Below are 15,336 nucleotides of genomic sequence, written 5' to 3'. Positions count from 1 at the left end.
CATCTATAGAGAGCAAGAGATCTTGGCGTTCTGATTAAGCCATCAAAAGAGTAGTAGCACTTTTCAAACCTCGAGATTTAAACCGAGCCAACGACCATGAAATCTAAGTGCATAAAGTACTGGTGCACCTGAGCTTCGAAGGCGACGTAAACGACCCTCATGTAGAGTTTGCCTGGAAATGTATTAAATGGGATAAAAATGAATTGTATCCTGAATCTATAACCACCAGGGGTTCAAGTGATATAGTCAAAACACTGGTATGGCCTCAACTGGAGTATTGTGTCCAATTCTGGGCACCACGCTTTAGGGAGGATGTGAAGGCATTAGAGAGGGTGCAGAAAAGATTTATGAGCATGGTTCCAGGGATGAGGGACTTCAGTTACGTGGATAAATATAGGGAGAGAGAAAGTATTAATGGGACTAGCATCCTTGGAAGTTGATAAATCACCAAGGCCAGATGAAATGTACCCTAGGCTGTTAACAGAAGCAAGAGAGGAAATAGCAGAAGGTCTGACCATCATTTTCCAGTCCTTACTGGATACAGGTGTGGTGCCAGAGGATTGGAGAACTACTAATGTTATACCTCTGTTTAAAAAGGGAGCGAAGGATAGACCAAATAATTGCAGGTCAGTCAGTCTAACCTCAGTAGTGGGCAAATTATTGGAATCTATTCTGAGAGACAGGATAAACTGTCACTTAGAAAAGCACAGGTTAATCAAGGATAGTCAGCATGGATTTGTTAAGGGAAGATCTTGTTTGACCAACTTGACTGAATTTTTTGAAGAAGTAACAAGGAAGATAGGTGACAGTAGTGAAGTTGATGTGGTCTACATGGATTTTAGCAAGGCTTTTGCCAAGGTCCCACATGGCAGACTGGTTAAAAAAATAAAATCCAATGGGATCCAGGGCAATGCAGCAAAGTGGATACAAAATTGGCTCAGTGGCAGGAAACAAAGGGTAATTGTTGATGGCTGTTTTAGCGACTGGAGGGCTGTTTCCAGTGGACTTCCGTAGGGCTCAGTACTGGGTCCCCTGCTTTTTATGGTATAAATTAACAATTTGGACGTAAATGTAGAGGGCAGATGACACAAAGATTGGCTGTGTGATAGCGAGGAGGATATTGTAGGCTGCAGGAAGATATTGATGGTCTGGTCAGATGGGCAGAAAAGTGGCAAATGGAATTCCACCTGGAGAAGTGTGAGGTGATGCCTTTGGGGAGGTCAAACAAGGCAAAGGAATACACAATAAATGGGAAAATACTGAGAACTGTAGAGGAAGTGAGGGACTTTGGAGTGAATGCCCACAGATCCCTGCAAGTAGCAGGACAGGTCGATAAGGTGGTTAAGAAGACATATGGAATCCTTTCCTTTATTAGCTGAGGTATAGAATACAAGAGCAGGGAGGTTATGCTGGAACAGTACAACTCACTGGTTAGGCCGCAACTAGAGTACTGTGTGTATTTCTGGTCACCTCATTGCAGAAAGGATGTAATTGCACTGGAGAGGGTACAGGGGAGATTTACGAGGACTGGAAAATGCAACTATGAGAAAAGATTGGATAGGCTGGGGTTGTTCTTCTTGGAATAGAGAAGGCTGAGGGGAGATTTGATTGAGACGTACAAAATTGCAGGAGGCCTGGATAGAGTGGAAGTGACCTTAGCAGAGAGGTCAGTGAAGAGGGGGCATAGATTTAAAGTGATTGCTAGAAGAATTAGAGGGGCGATGAGGAAGAACTTTTTCACCCAAAGGGTGGTGGGGGTCTGGAACTCACTGCCTGAAAGGGTAGTTGAGGCAGAGACCCTGAACTCATTCAAAAGGAGTCTGGATATGCACCTCAGGTGCCATAATCTGCAGGGCCAAATGCGGGAAGTTGGAATTAGAATAGGTGGATCGTTTCTCAGCCGGCACAGACATGATGGGCCAAATGGCCTCTTTCTGTGCCTTAAACATTCTATGATAAATTGGAGAAGCTGGGGCTGTTCTCCTTAGCGAAGAGATACTTGAGAGGAGATTTAATAGAGATGTTCAAAATTATGTGGGGATTAGATAGAATGGATAGGGAGCAACTATTCCCATTGGTGGAGGGATCGAACTCGAAGACACCAATTTATGGTGAATTGAAAAAGGCATGAGGAAAACCTTTATTGCACAGCGTGTGGTTAGGATCTGGAATACACTGCTTGAGAGGGTGGTGGAGGCATATTTAATCATGACTTTCAAAAGGGAATTGGGTAGTTATCTAGAAATAAAAAGTGTTGCAGGACTATGGGGAAAGGATGGGAGAGCGGGATTAGGTGAGTTGCTCTTGCAGAGAGCTGGCATGGACAAGCAGGGCCGAAGGGCTTTCTATGATTCTATAAACATCACTCCATAACTCTTTTGAGAAATGCTTACATCTATATGGTGCCTTATGATAGTGAATAATTTTAAAGTACAGTTACAATTATGGCAGCTGTTATGTGCATGGCAAGATTCCACAAAAAAGTAAAGGGATGAAGGACTCATTAACCTGTTTTTGTTGAAGGAATGTTGGCCAAGAATTCAGAAGTTTTTCATTGTGTCATGACATTTCAGATTCACCTGAAACTATTAGAACAGGCAGTTAGTTCAACATCTTATCCAAAGGGCAGCACCTCTAAAAGTAACAACCTGTCAGTACTCTGCAGGAATTCTGATTTAAATCATGTGTTCAAGCCTTGTTGTAGGTTTTGGACACATAGCATTGATAATAGATGAAGCGCCATTATAATTTTCTTAATTTGTCCAACAAAGCTACTTTCTTATCAGTTGACCTCTTTGTGCTGATCATGTGCCATAATGTTATATGCTTCAGGTCATTGCAAACCACTCGAGCTTTGTTTCTGGACTTTACGACATTGCAGACTCCTTGAAGATGTTATATGCACAAAACATTTATTCTTGTACAATCAGAACAGCTGAAATTACTTAACTCTGTAAATGCTACTATTGACTTTGTTGTTTATCTGTAATTACAATAGATCATTTTGAATAATGTACACACACTCTATTAACAAAATGCTGTTCAACAAGTAAACATGTAAAGTACATATACCTTCGCCCCCCCACTTCCCTTCACTATATTCTTGAAAAATTTGATTGTTCCCTTTTTCCCCTCAGGCATAGCAACTGATGAGGAGAATGGCCTTGCAATTCTTCTGCTGGAATGTGCAGAGCTCACTGATGGAATACAACAGTTGCATTTACTAAAGAAGGTAAAGTCTTACTCCCTGCTTCGTTCAGGCACCGTGACAACCTTTTTGCAGAGCAGCAGCAAGGGGCAATTATAGTGATGAGACTAAAGACTTCATTTATGTTTGCAGAAAGCAATGTTAACTCCTTTCCACCGTTTCAGTGATTGTACTTTAAGCAGTTGCTATTATTTTTAAAGTGCTAGAGGCCTTTCTTAAATCAAAACAAGTATTCCAGCTGCAACACTATTAAGTAATGTCTATGTAAATGCAAATCAGCCATTGCAAGTTTAGCTCAAAAATTCTTGGATTAAATAAAGGGCTTATAACAAACAGAATATCTCACAGAAGACATGAGGTCACCAAGGTGCTACTTGTAAAAAGTTTTATTACTTTGTCTGGGGTGGGGGAGGTTTCTGAACTTTAGGTCTTCAAGTCATTTCTGGAATGAGGAGCGAGTGTGTGTGTCAGGAGTTCTTCCTGGATTATATTAGAAGTTCTCAATTGACATCCAATTACTCATGGTTGTTGGGAATCTATTCCTGGGTGCTGATTTCATGGACTCTAATGACCAAGTACATATTTAGACACCATCTACTATTTCCATTACTTTCAGTACAATTATTTACACTACTAATATATGCTAACTAAGTCACTGTCCTTCCTCACCATATCTTATTTCTACCATACTATTAAGTATAATTTTCTTTTTTTTTTAACCCTACCTCCCCTTCTCGCTGGTAAACTTAAGAGGAATTGTTTTATATTCCATAATCATATTATATGGAATCACCATGAGAAAGGAATTTAAATCAATTAGCCGTTTCAGTCTTGGCTAACTGGGATTAAGGCCAGAATAAGTTAGCTAGAATCGCTTATTTCTCTTTGGGATTTGCAGGTTATGTGCCACGCAGCACTTTATTTTTGGAAAAGCCACAGAGTGACATTATGTCTCTTGCAATTTAAAAATTTGAATACATTTCAGTAACTTCTCACTTGTTAATTGAAACTGAGCCCAATTTGATTTGATTGCACTTGTCGGTGGTCTTTTTCTGTGCTGTTGAAGTTTCAATTGTTCTCGTAAAATCTGTAATTCCCACATAATGAATCAGTTTATTTGTTTTCTTCTGTAAATTTCAGATTGGCTCTTTAATACGCAAACTAGGCAGAGACTCTGTGCAGAATTCACAGATTAACGTCTGCTTGGAAATATTGGTCCGAATTTACTGGGGTGTGGAATCCAGAAGCCCCTTGAAAAGAGCAACAGCAAGGTAACCCACAGAATATTTGCGTCCTGTTTTCAGTGCATTTACAAGTGAACTAGTAACACTGCTGAGACCTGCTTAGTGCATTTATCAACTATCTAGTGTGATATGAACCATGGGAGGAAATCAGGATTTGTACATCTTTCTATTTCTGTGAAGTAATTTCATAGAATCTCTATACATTGTGCAGTCTGTAACATTGTGGAACCAAGTTCCCATTGATAGAGAGAGCCAACTGTGTAACAGCCCTGACAACCAATTTTATCTGCAGCACCTGTGGAAGAGTCTGTCACTCTAGAATTGGCCTTTATAGCCACTCCAGGCGCTGCTCCACAAACCACTGACCACCTCCAGGTGCTTACCCATTGTCTCTCGAGACAAGGAGGTCAAAGATTAGTTTATTTATACTTTCACTATTATTTATCCTATTTGCACAGACATTTGTACTGTTATTGGTCCAACTCAGGTGAAACCTGTCCAGTCTATAAAGCATCTCCCTTTTTGCCTAACTCGCATCAAGTCCTCTTAACCCATCGTGTTGTCCTCACTAGCCTGCATTGACTCTTGGCCCCCGAACGCCTCTATGGCCTCACCTCCTCCCTGTCTGTGTAACCTCCCCCAGCCGTACAACACTCTGAGAACTCTGCGTTCCTCCAACTCTGCTTATTGTCCACTCCCCCCATTCTTCACACCAGCATTACCTTCAACTGTCTAGATCTTAAGTTCTGGAATTCCCTCTTGTCACCTGTCCACCTTTCTACATCTCCCTCTTCCTTTAAGACCCTACCTGAAACCTACCTCTTTGACCAAGCTTTTGGCCACAATGTCTCCTTCATTGGCGCCGTGTCTGTTTTTGGCTGATTAAACTCTTGTGAAGCACCTTGGGATGGTGAAGATGCTACATAAATGCAAGTTATTATTGTACAAAAGATTGGTTCAGTATCATGTTTCAGGATATTTTGACCCCATTTTCCAAGAAAGAATTTTTTAAAATGCATACATTTAATGTTTTTTTAAAAATAAAGTTGATATTCACAAGTTTTTCTTTTTTTAAAAAAAGCTATCTGAATAAAGGATGGTTAATACGCTAAATGGAAGTTATTTACCATAACGGCTAAACAATAAGCAGTTTGACACCTTGTCTTGTAATTAAGAAAAACACTTTGCGTGTTATATTAGAAAGTCCTTTGACCCCTGTCTGTGGGCAAAAAAATGGAAGATCAAAAGATCGAGAGACTTGTAGCTCTATGACCTTTACAAATCACTGGTTTGGCTTCAGCTGGAATACTGTGTTCAGACAGACTTTTCGAAATAGGAAGCAAGGGCATTTAGGTTTTCAAACAGTTTTGAAAGCTTTAGCCAGGCTCAGTCAAATGCTGGAGATACAGTTAGGTGTATTTTTGAAGTGTGACATGTTCCTTATTTTGCATCATCATGCAAAGGTCAACTGCACTATTTGAATTATGTGCATCCTGTCATGACTGCCATTTTGAATGTTCAGTTTACTGTGAAATGATGTCCATCTTTAGTAGGAACACATGCGAACAATAAGAATATCTAGTCTAGATCATAAAAATATGCTATGTCATATCTCTGGGTTATTCTATTGTGCAAGAAGATATATAGCCATGGAAGTCAACTCCCTGAAAATTATTACTCTTGGTTCGCCTATGGGAGCAACTGACACCAGTGTATCTGAGGAAGTGTTTATGGCAGATCCGAAATTGTAACTGTTGTAATATTTGCATTATCTTAAGGAATGACTGTTAACTTGACACTCTTGCAACCATGTCAAGTTTGTCAGAAATTTTCAGCATTCATGTTGCGATTTTGAATCTTCAGTTGGGGGAAGTTCTACTTAAATTATATTTTAACCTTTTACAGTAGTATGCTAATGTTACTGCCATCAGTAAGTAATGTAATTTCATAATTACTCTGCCCAACCTAATTTACATTTACAGTTTCTGTTTTCTTTGGATTTTAACTGTTGGCATTTCTGTCCATAAGTTAGCTAGCTATTCATGCAGGATGTGATTCAACAGGGTACCATGTCTGTAATATCTTTTGAGCTGTCACCATCTGATACAATGTACATGTTCATCTTGCTTGTTAATATGGTGCAAATAATTTAATGCAAATCCCTTGTGTAACAACACTATGGCCGGAATTTTATGTTCGGCGGGAGGCCCTGCCCACCGGCGAAAAAGTTAGTGGCGAACCCACCTCTGGCAGGCCTGGGGAGCCAGGCTGGGATTTTTCACTGCCCAGGCCCTTAATTAGTTTTGGGCGGTGCGTTCACCTACTTAAGGCAGGAAGTACCAGCTAATGGAGCTACTGGCCTATCAGTGGGCTGGCATCCCTTAGTCCCAGCAGCGCCACAGAAAGCGGAAGCCACTGTTGGGACTGGACCCAACCATCAGAGGCAACAGGAAGAATGGCCTTGGAACTAGGGTAAGTTTTTAGGGACAAAAACAAGAAATGCTGGAATCACTCAGCAGGTCTGGCAGCATCTGTGGAAAGAGAAGCAGAGTTAACATTTCGGGTCACTGACCCGAAACGTTAACTCTGCTTCTCTTTCCACAGATGCTGCCAGACCTGCTGAGTGATTCCAGCATTTCTTGTTTTTGTTTCAGATTTCCAGCATCCGCAGTATTTTGCTTTTATGTAAGTTTTTAGGGTCTTGTCGGGGACAATTGGCCCCGGTGAGGCAACCGGGGGGAGGGGGAGAGTGTTGTGTGTTAGGGACGGTTGGGGCTTCGGGGGTGGCTCTCCGTGGGGCACAGGTTGCCTGATCAGGAGAGTCCCCCCGCCCCCCCCCCCCCCCGCCCCAGCCTACAAGAAGGCCGTCTGGTTTTACCAGGCAGGGTTATTGAGGCTTTTGCCGTTCGCCCGTCGAGGGTAGAATACCCTCGGCGGCAGCAGGAGGCCCTTAAGTGGCACTTAATTCACCACTTAAGGGCCTTGATTGGCCTGGGGTGGGAGGGCCATCTCTCGCCGCTGCTGCTGCCCCACGTAAATTTGCAGCGGGGGCGGGAGGGGGTTGGGAACGGACCCACCTGCCTCCCACTCGATTTTATGCCACTTCAGCCACCAGCTCGCTTGTTGGGGCCCTTAAAATTCCAGCCTATATATGAGGCCTACTGTGTTGTGTAATGGGGTTTATAACCATAAAGTGGGTTTTTACAGCATTTAAATATTCAAAAATGAAGCACACCCATACCAAGTTGCTGATTTTTAATACTTTCACACAAAAAGCTTCATTCAAACTCAACACTAACGTTGTTTTGCAGTGCACTGAGCAGCATTCCTGAAAACCTGAAGGAAGAAGTGGTTAGCTGTCTCATCAATTGCCTGAGAGAAGAACTGTTGAAAGTGGATAAATCCAATGTTAGGAAGGTGATTGATTCCATTGCAGCATGTATGGAGAATTTTAGCTTGGGTAGGTTTGATCAAATGTATGAGCTTGAATAGTTTTATATTCAGGACTTTCTACATGACGTTTTTAAAAGTTGATGTTCCTCCTCCATCTTGCATTTTTATTTGGCGGGTCTGCAGCTGGCTTGTGCATGGACTTAGAATGATAGAAGTTTACAGCCCAGAAGGAGGCTATTTAGCACATCATGTTTGTGTTGGCTTTTTGCTTAAAGCAAACCAAAACTAATTCTATATTCTCTCTGTAGTCCTGGATCTTCCCCGCTTCAAATAGTTATCCAATTTTTCATCACAAATGCAATGATCTCTGACTCAATCACTTGCTGTGATAAAGCAGCCCTCTGTGTAAATGAATTTCTCCTAGCCCCACTCCTTACTCTTTCTCTCTGTAATAATTTAAAATTGATTACCCTCATCACTTCCCAACCAGTGGAAATAGTCTTTCTTAGTTTTTCTATCATAAAGTAATTAAGATTTTCCAAGTTTGGATTTTAAAAACTTTAATGTTGTCAAAGGAAGGAAAGACTGATCTGAGGTCCTGGACAAGAATGAACAGGAAACTGCATGATAAGATTTGACAATTTTCATTTCTAATTGTGGTGCACTTTCAGTAAAGTAACTACTCTGATTTGGTTTTGTGCCTTACAGGTGAAAAGTGCATGCAGTATCTCTATCTGGAGGGTAGGTTGTTTTATTTTTTCGGTTTGGAAAGTTGTTCTCTTATGCATGCCCATTTTTTTTTCCCACTTCCCCTGAAGTCTGTACTTAGTCTTCACTCTCCATGCACAATGCAGTATGACTCTTGACTTCAATGTCAAACTGATTCATTTAAACAAATTTGCCAATGATTCAGTTAGCTAACCCTAATATTTGTGATCACCTATGGACAGTTGTTTAAAACTAAATGAAAAGAATTTTAGTTTGATTTTGTTACAAATTTGGGTCGGTCTGAGATATCTTTGTGGCATCAGTCGCTTGCTGAAGCAGTCTGAGCATTTTAATTTTATGGAAATTTTCTTGAACTGCCCTATTTCTACTTGTACCTTAACCACTTGTAATCTGAACTGGATATTAATGTGTTTTGCATACTTGTTTCTTCAATCTCTCTGAAAGATGACTGACTTGTTGCTAACTAAGGCAATGTTGGTTTGAATTTTAAGCTGCTTAATTCCATAGTAAGGTAAATGCACAGAGTAATAGATATGATCAGAGTTGCTTAGTTCAAACAATCCCACTTCTATCTGCATAATTATACAAAATAAAGAACGTGTGATTCTATCTCGACTTCAGTGATCATTTTCGTTAACTTAATCAGAATTATTCCTCTGTAGTCCAGGGCAGAAGCACTGTCTCTTGCCTTTTTGCCACTTGCAGCTACCCATCTCCAAAAGCCTGGTTGATTTTCTTGGTGCCTGTTTTTTGTTCTTAAAAGCAACTCACTATGTGTTAAGAAGCCTGTCTGTCTCAGACCGATCAAGCGGCTTTCAAACACAACGGTGATAAGTCTGTTTCTGAATCCTCAGCCAAATGAATTAATTATTTGTTGTTAAAACTCTGGTCGAAGTAACTTCCAATTAGCATACTAACCACCCTTTTTTTTAACAAACTTGAGAATACACATTACTTTTTTAAAAGAAAAGCATCAAAAGTAACTCACTCCAAATCCATTCTGTGGAAAAAATGGTCCAGAAATGTGACTAGTACAAATTAGCAGGTAATTTGTAAAATTGCTACTGTAACTATTTCTACTTTGCTTTGTAGTTCTTCAGTTTCTGCATATGGCATTGGTGGATTTTAAACTTCAAAATAAGTGAGTATTTCTAAAATTTAACTTTATTCAGGATTGCAAATAAAATGATTTCAAATGTGATGAGGTTTGGAATTTTGAGAGTTAAGCAAAAGTCACCTATGATTGTGATTCGGGATTGTAAAGTTACTGAATTTGGTTGCTAAACTACATTTCTTTTATGCTGCACTTGTATTAAGTTGCTTCAGGCATCCTTGACTCAGATGGGAGTGTTACACGATAAATGAGATGGTAAAGGTGCCTTGAGTGGGTTAGAGTCCCACTTCATGAGATGTTTTACCTGCACTGATAGCACATGTAAGTGGTTGGCTTGAGTAGCATAAACTGCTGCAGGACATCATTTTTCATGGCTGCAGCTGAACTAAATCTTCAGTTTTTACATTGTGTGTATGCAGTAACTTCCACTAATATTGGGAAAAGTCTATAGTCCGTAAATGATTACAGTTCATACTATCAGGTACAAGGTTGCACATTTGATTATTTTAGTGTTGCCATTGCTACTCAGTGAGTACAAACTAGGTGGCTACCCAAGCACCAGGAGTTGAAACTGAACTGCTTCTAGATGAAACAATTCTGTTCATTTGTGCAATGTAAATATGCCATTATAGTTGTTGTATGACCTTTGAGTTGCTTTGTATGTCTTTCACATACAAAAACCCTTGCCATTCAGTATAATCATATTTAAGGTCAAATCCTAAATGAGATTGTAAACCACTGTTATCTAGGTTTGTGGTCATTTAAGATCAAGTTTAATTTCTTCTACCACAATAAATTCTGATCCAAAACACAGCGAGAGGAGATTAGTCGGCTGCAAGGTTAGCATTTATGACTTTTTGGATTCATAAGACCATAAGACTTTTGCAGACTCACTATTAAACTGGATATTTGTTTTGCCAAAAATTATTGAAAATGATTTTTTGAGATTAAAGATGACTGATCTTTAATTTTGCTCTAGGAACCTTGGTGGGCAATACATTCTGCAAAACAAGCTGATGCATGATTTGCTGGTAGCCTTGAAAACTTCAATGGTTCTAGTTCAGAAAGTTCAAGAGAAATTACATGACATTTTCTGTAAAAATCCTGAGCCGCCTCTTTGGGAAGCTATGTGTGGGCTACTCACATGCTTTATTGAAATACTCCTAGATGGTAAGCTAATGGAAAGCTACTGTTAAATGAATATTCCTTACATGACAGTGGCCAGCAAATGCTTTTTCCTCTTAATCAAAAGTATAGCAGATCATTTATTATAGATATAAAAAACAAGTTACATGTTTTTGCTATTGTCCTGCCCTGTCCTTTTCTTCCCAATTTCTAAGAATGTCGATTTTTTTTTCTGCCATACAGTAGATTTCTTGCAAACTGTTCAGAGCACAGCAGGGATGGCTGCACTTCTGTTTATCAAGACTATTGTGGACTGTGATGAACTGTTATCAAAGTTGGTGAGTGGGTCTTCTTTGGAGAGATTGAAGTTAATTTTATTGTCTGCTGACATGAAGCATTGGAAAATGAACAGTGATCTGCCTCTTATCAGACTGCATTGAGAAGGGTGTGACCTAATAAAGCTCAAGTATTGCCAATTAAGTATTAAGAGTGACTGCAACATTTAATGCTTTGCTAAATAAACTGATCAAAATAGATTTTATCAAAAAAGAAAGATTTTTGCAGGATTTGAGAGCCTATTGAAAGTAGGATTTGATCATCAAACTAGCGATTTTGGACAGGATTTTCTCACAGGCTTTGGGACCCCGACATCGGGACTAAACAGACTGAGCCGGCACTTGCCTGGAGCTACTTTCCCAGAGGCGGCCTCCTAATTGGCTGCCTCCATGCTCGCCATCCCATTAAGATGGTGGGCTGCCTCACAATTCTGCCTTCCCAATCACAGGATAGGCAGCTCCAAAGATTTGGCAGCCCCACTGGGAGACGTGAGTGCTGCTGATGCAGGTAGAAGACTGGAGGGTGCCTCAAAATGGAGGTGCCCTCGAGCTATAAAAATAAATAATTATTTAAGTGGGGCAGTGTGAAAGAATTGGGCCCCCTCAGACAGAGGGAAAATCCATCCTGGATGTTTGGGGCCGTGGGGTGTCTTTTGATGACTGCGGGCCCCCTCTTTGGAGGATGAAGCCTTTGGCTCTGATGGCACCCACCACCCCCCCTCCCCCCCACCCTAGACTGCCACAGGGTGGCTGTCTCCATTAAGCTGGCAGTCTCTGCATGCAGCAAGGGGGCTGCTTCACCTCTGTCATAATGCCAGCGAGGCTGGAAAATTGACCCAAATTGGGACCCAGCTGATCAACATTCCTACGTGCCCCTGGGAAACTTTCCTCTATTTTCCCAGCACGTCCCTGCATCGCCTGCCTCCTTGCCCCCCCCTCCCCCGGCCAGCCTCTAAGCCCGCTACCATGGGACTGGGAGAATTCTGCCCTAAAACTTTATCTTAGGCTGAGCTTAATCATATCTTGCAGTGACGGGGACTAATTTTATAAATGAATTGAATGTAGTATTCTTGGAATCAAATCCTGCTTAAGTAGCTCCATTGTACTTGAACAGTTTGAATCAATATGTGGGATTCAGATGATTAGAAATGTACCATGGGAAGACTACGGATAAGTGGGCGAGTTGGACTGAAGGTATTCCTCCCTGAAACTGTGGTGGTAATTTTTACACTCCCCCACTCTTTTTCCCCTTCTCCCCCCCCCCCCCCCTGCCCCCACCTCATCTCCCAGAGCAGGTTGGGAGAGGGGGAGTTAATAAAAAAAATTGGGCAAGCCAACCTCTATCTGGCTCCAACCTGCTGTCAGGAGGTGGATTGGTAACTAAAATATTTTAAGACTTGCGAACTGAATAGATCTCCAGCTTTTTTGTAGATAATTTAGTTTTTTCTGATATATAAAACTAACATTGAAAGCAAAAAAAAACTAACATATAGCATCTTAATTATATTGTCAAAGCTTCTTGAAGCACTTCATGCAGTTAATTACTTTTCAAAGTACAGTGACTGCTACTTCATAAAGTATGAATTCTATGGCAAGTATGTCAGATCTATGATGTGACGTACCTTCGTAAATCTTAGTGAAAAGTAGATGTGAGGAAACGGTGAAACATTAGGAGAAAGCCCCAATGAACTATTAGTCCTTGTTCAATTCTGAATGCTGCTTCCTATAAAAACAGGAGTTAAAAATGAATGAAGACCAATTTAACTTAAGATCTTAGTTAAAGTTGGTTAAAGAGGAGTTTGTGGCATTCTGCAGCTGTAGAAAAGCATTATATTCCAGATTACACTTGACTCGAGTAAGGATAATGAAGATGAGGAGTTGTGAATAATGGGATAACAGTAAATGTGGGAGTTTTCTGACTGAAAACATGGGCACAGCAGCCATTGCTGGGCATATTATAATGCTGGAGGAGAGGCCATCAAAGTCATGAAACCCAGTAGGCATACTGATGCCTAGCTACTTGCGCATGACAAAATGAGCAGTGATTGAAGAACTCGGGCTCATCAGGTGGCCTTTGACTGAGGTGGGCGAGTTGGTTCATACAAACTTGTGGGGACATTTAATTCTGTATTTAAAAACAAGAAATGCTGGAACCACTCAGCAGGTCTGGCAGCATCTGTGGAAAGGGAAGCAGAGTTAATGTTTCGGGTCAGTGACCCTTCTTCGGAATTGGCCTCAATTTTTAGATATCTCAGGAGTTGGCCACTCTTTTGTGTATCACTCCATCAAGGAGGTAATAAAGCCACATGTGCTGCAATGATATCTGCAGGACAGCACAGTGGCGCAGTGGTTAGCACCGCAGCCTCACAGCTCCAGCGACCTGGGTTCGGTTCTGGGTACTGCCTGTGTGGAGTTTGCAAGTTCTCCCTGTGACCGTGTGGGTTTCCTCCGGGTGTTCCGTTTTCCTCCCACATGCCAAAGACTTGCGGGTTGATAGATAAATTGGACATTGTAAATTGCCCCTAGTGTAGGTAGGTGGTAGGAGAATTGAGGGAAGGTGGGGGTGGGAGAGGGAAATGGGATTAATGTAGGATTAGTATAAATGGGTGGTTGATGGTCGGCACGGACTCGGTGGGCCGAAGGGCCTGTTTCGGTGCTGTATCTCTCTATGACTAACAGCAAGCTGCAGCGTGAGAAGTGAACTCTCTGGCCACTATCATTTTCTTTTAAGCCTATTAATATATTCAAAATTAATGTTTGCTGTGCCACTTTCAGGCTAATTTTAAACAGTGCTGGTGAGCAGAGCTGAATGCCTGCCAAATGCAAGAGGAGCTGTTTCAGTAACCAGATTGGTACTAGCTGCAGTGTTAGGAAGGCAGAAAGACAGAAATCTTGCACTGTAAAGAAGGCTGTTAATGTTGAAATTAAAATTCCTAGTGAAAGAAGAAATTGTTTGGGACAGACCCAACTGCAAAAACAATTTTATCCTCTGCGACTCCATTTTTCCCACAATTGCCCCATGATTTTTGCTATTTCAAATCACTCCTTGTTCATAGTTATCCCCTTAAATTTAGCATTGCTGTACCCCTGCTTTTGGTTTTGGAGAGGGTAGATTGCACAGCAAACATATGGATGAAAATTTTGTGCTGAATCTTGTTGGAAAAATAACAATATGTTTATGACACATGCCATTACTAAAGCACAAAGGGGTCAGCAAATGCCAGGGATTAAGAGTTCCAAATCTCTGGAATTTGTTGGTCGGTTTACGCTTAACCATTTGCTTTGCACAATGGCATTTCTGGAGGATTTTCACATTAGTTACCATGTAACCTGCTGTAGAATGGTAGGGCTGGTGACTAAGACCGTAAGTCCTCTAACAACATGATAATGCCATGCCAATCAACCTATCTTCCCCAGAATTTGAAACAATTTAAAGCATTCAGTCTCTTTCCTGCATGTAGTAAATTGTGTCAGATTTTAAAGATGTCAAATTTAAAATTTCCACATGCTCTTAACTTTTCCTTTCTGTCCTATTTTGTTCTCTCTCTCAACCCACTCTTTATTTCTCTTTTTGAACCTGATTTGACTCTATATTCACCCACTCTAATTCACCCTCCTTCTCCATTGTTCCTGTTCCTTTCTCAACCCTTAAATATCATTAGTTAAGGAGAAACATTTTTGGTCTCGCCAGTCACCAATGTCCCAGATTCTTAATTACCATCGTCATGCCATTATCAGCTTGCATTTCCAGCAGGTAATGACGCAAAAAATTTTTGACCTGAGGGTGGAGGAAAGAATTTAACTAACAGCATATGCTGCGAGATGCCCTACTCTAGCAAGATTTGGCCTAATTTAAAAAAAATTATCTATTGATTTTTAATTGATATCTTAATTGGTTCACAGCTTTTCTCTTTTGTAGGTTCATGATCTACTTTTTAACTCCACGAAACGTGCTCATGATGTACCAGGATGGCTCATTCAGAGCTGCGAGCAACTTTACAGTGCTGTGCCTCCTGATGATGCAGTTCTTTTCCTAAGCCAGGGCTCACTGGCAATGTTGGACTGGAGAAGTGGAAGAATGAAAGATAGTGGTGAACAACTGCTATTAGACATATTGATTGTTCTTCTGTCACTTAACACACGGTAAGCAGCAGATCCAAGATAGATCACTTGTGTTCTAAAGTCAGC

General features: G+C 40.9%; 1 protein-coding gene across 7 annotated transcripts in view; it reads left to right on the top strand.

The window, feature by feature from the left end:
* Positions 1 to 15,336, top strand: part of thada (THADA armadillo repeat containing) — a 432,101-nt gene that overhangs the window by 553 nt on the left and 416,212 nt on the right. For 4 of the 7 annotated variants that reach the window (XM_068045169.1, XM_068045167.1, XM_068045170.1 and 1 more), the window contains exons 2-9: positions 3,138 to 3,232; positions 4,349 to 4,479; positions 7,764 to 7,912; positions 8,554 to 8,586; positions 9,667 to 9,715; positions 10,668 to 10,858; positions 11,057 to 11,151; positions 15,068 to 15,291. In XM_068045169.1, coding sequence (XP_067901270.1) covers positions 3,138 to 3,232; positions 4,349 to 4,479; positions 7,764 to 7,912; positions 8,554 to 8,586; positions 9,667 to 9,715; positions 10,668 to 10,858; positions 11,057 to 11,151; positions 15,068 to 15,291 — 967 coding nt within the window. Of the gene's footprint in view, positions 1 to 3,137; positions 3,233 to 4,348; positions 4,480 to 7,763; positions 7,913 to 8,553; positions 8,587 to 9,666; positions 9,716 to 10,667; positions 10,859 to 11,056; positions 11,152 to 15,067; positions 15,292 to 15,336 lie in introns of those variants that run through there. The other 3 variants (XM_068045168.1, XM_068045171.1, XM_068045173.1) reach the window with 3 other exon arrangements.

Source organism: Heterodontus francisci, chromosome 13 (genome assembly GCF_036365525.1).
Source record: "Heterodontus francisci isolate sHetFra1 chromosome 13, sHetFra1.hap1, whole genome shotgun sequence".
Lineage (NCBI taxonomy): Eukaryota > Metazoa > Chordata > Chondrichthyes > Heterodontiformes > Heterodontidae > Heterodontus > Heterodontus francisci.
The sequence above is the reverse complement of the archived record's forward strand: the minus strand, read 5'-3'. Positions and strand labels throughout refer to the sequence as shown.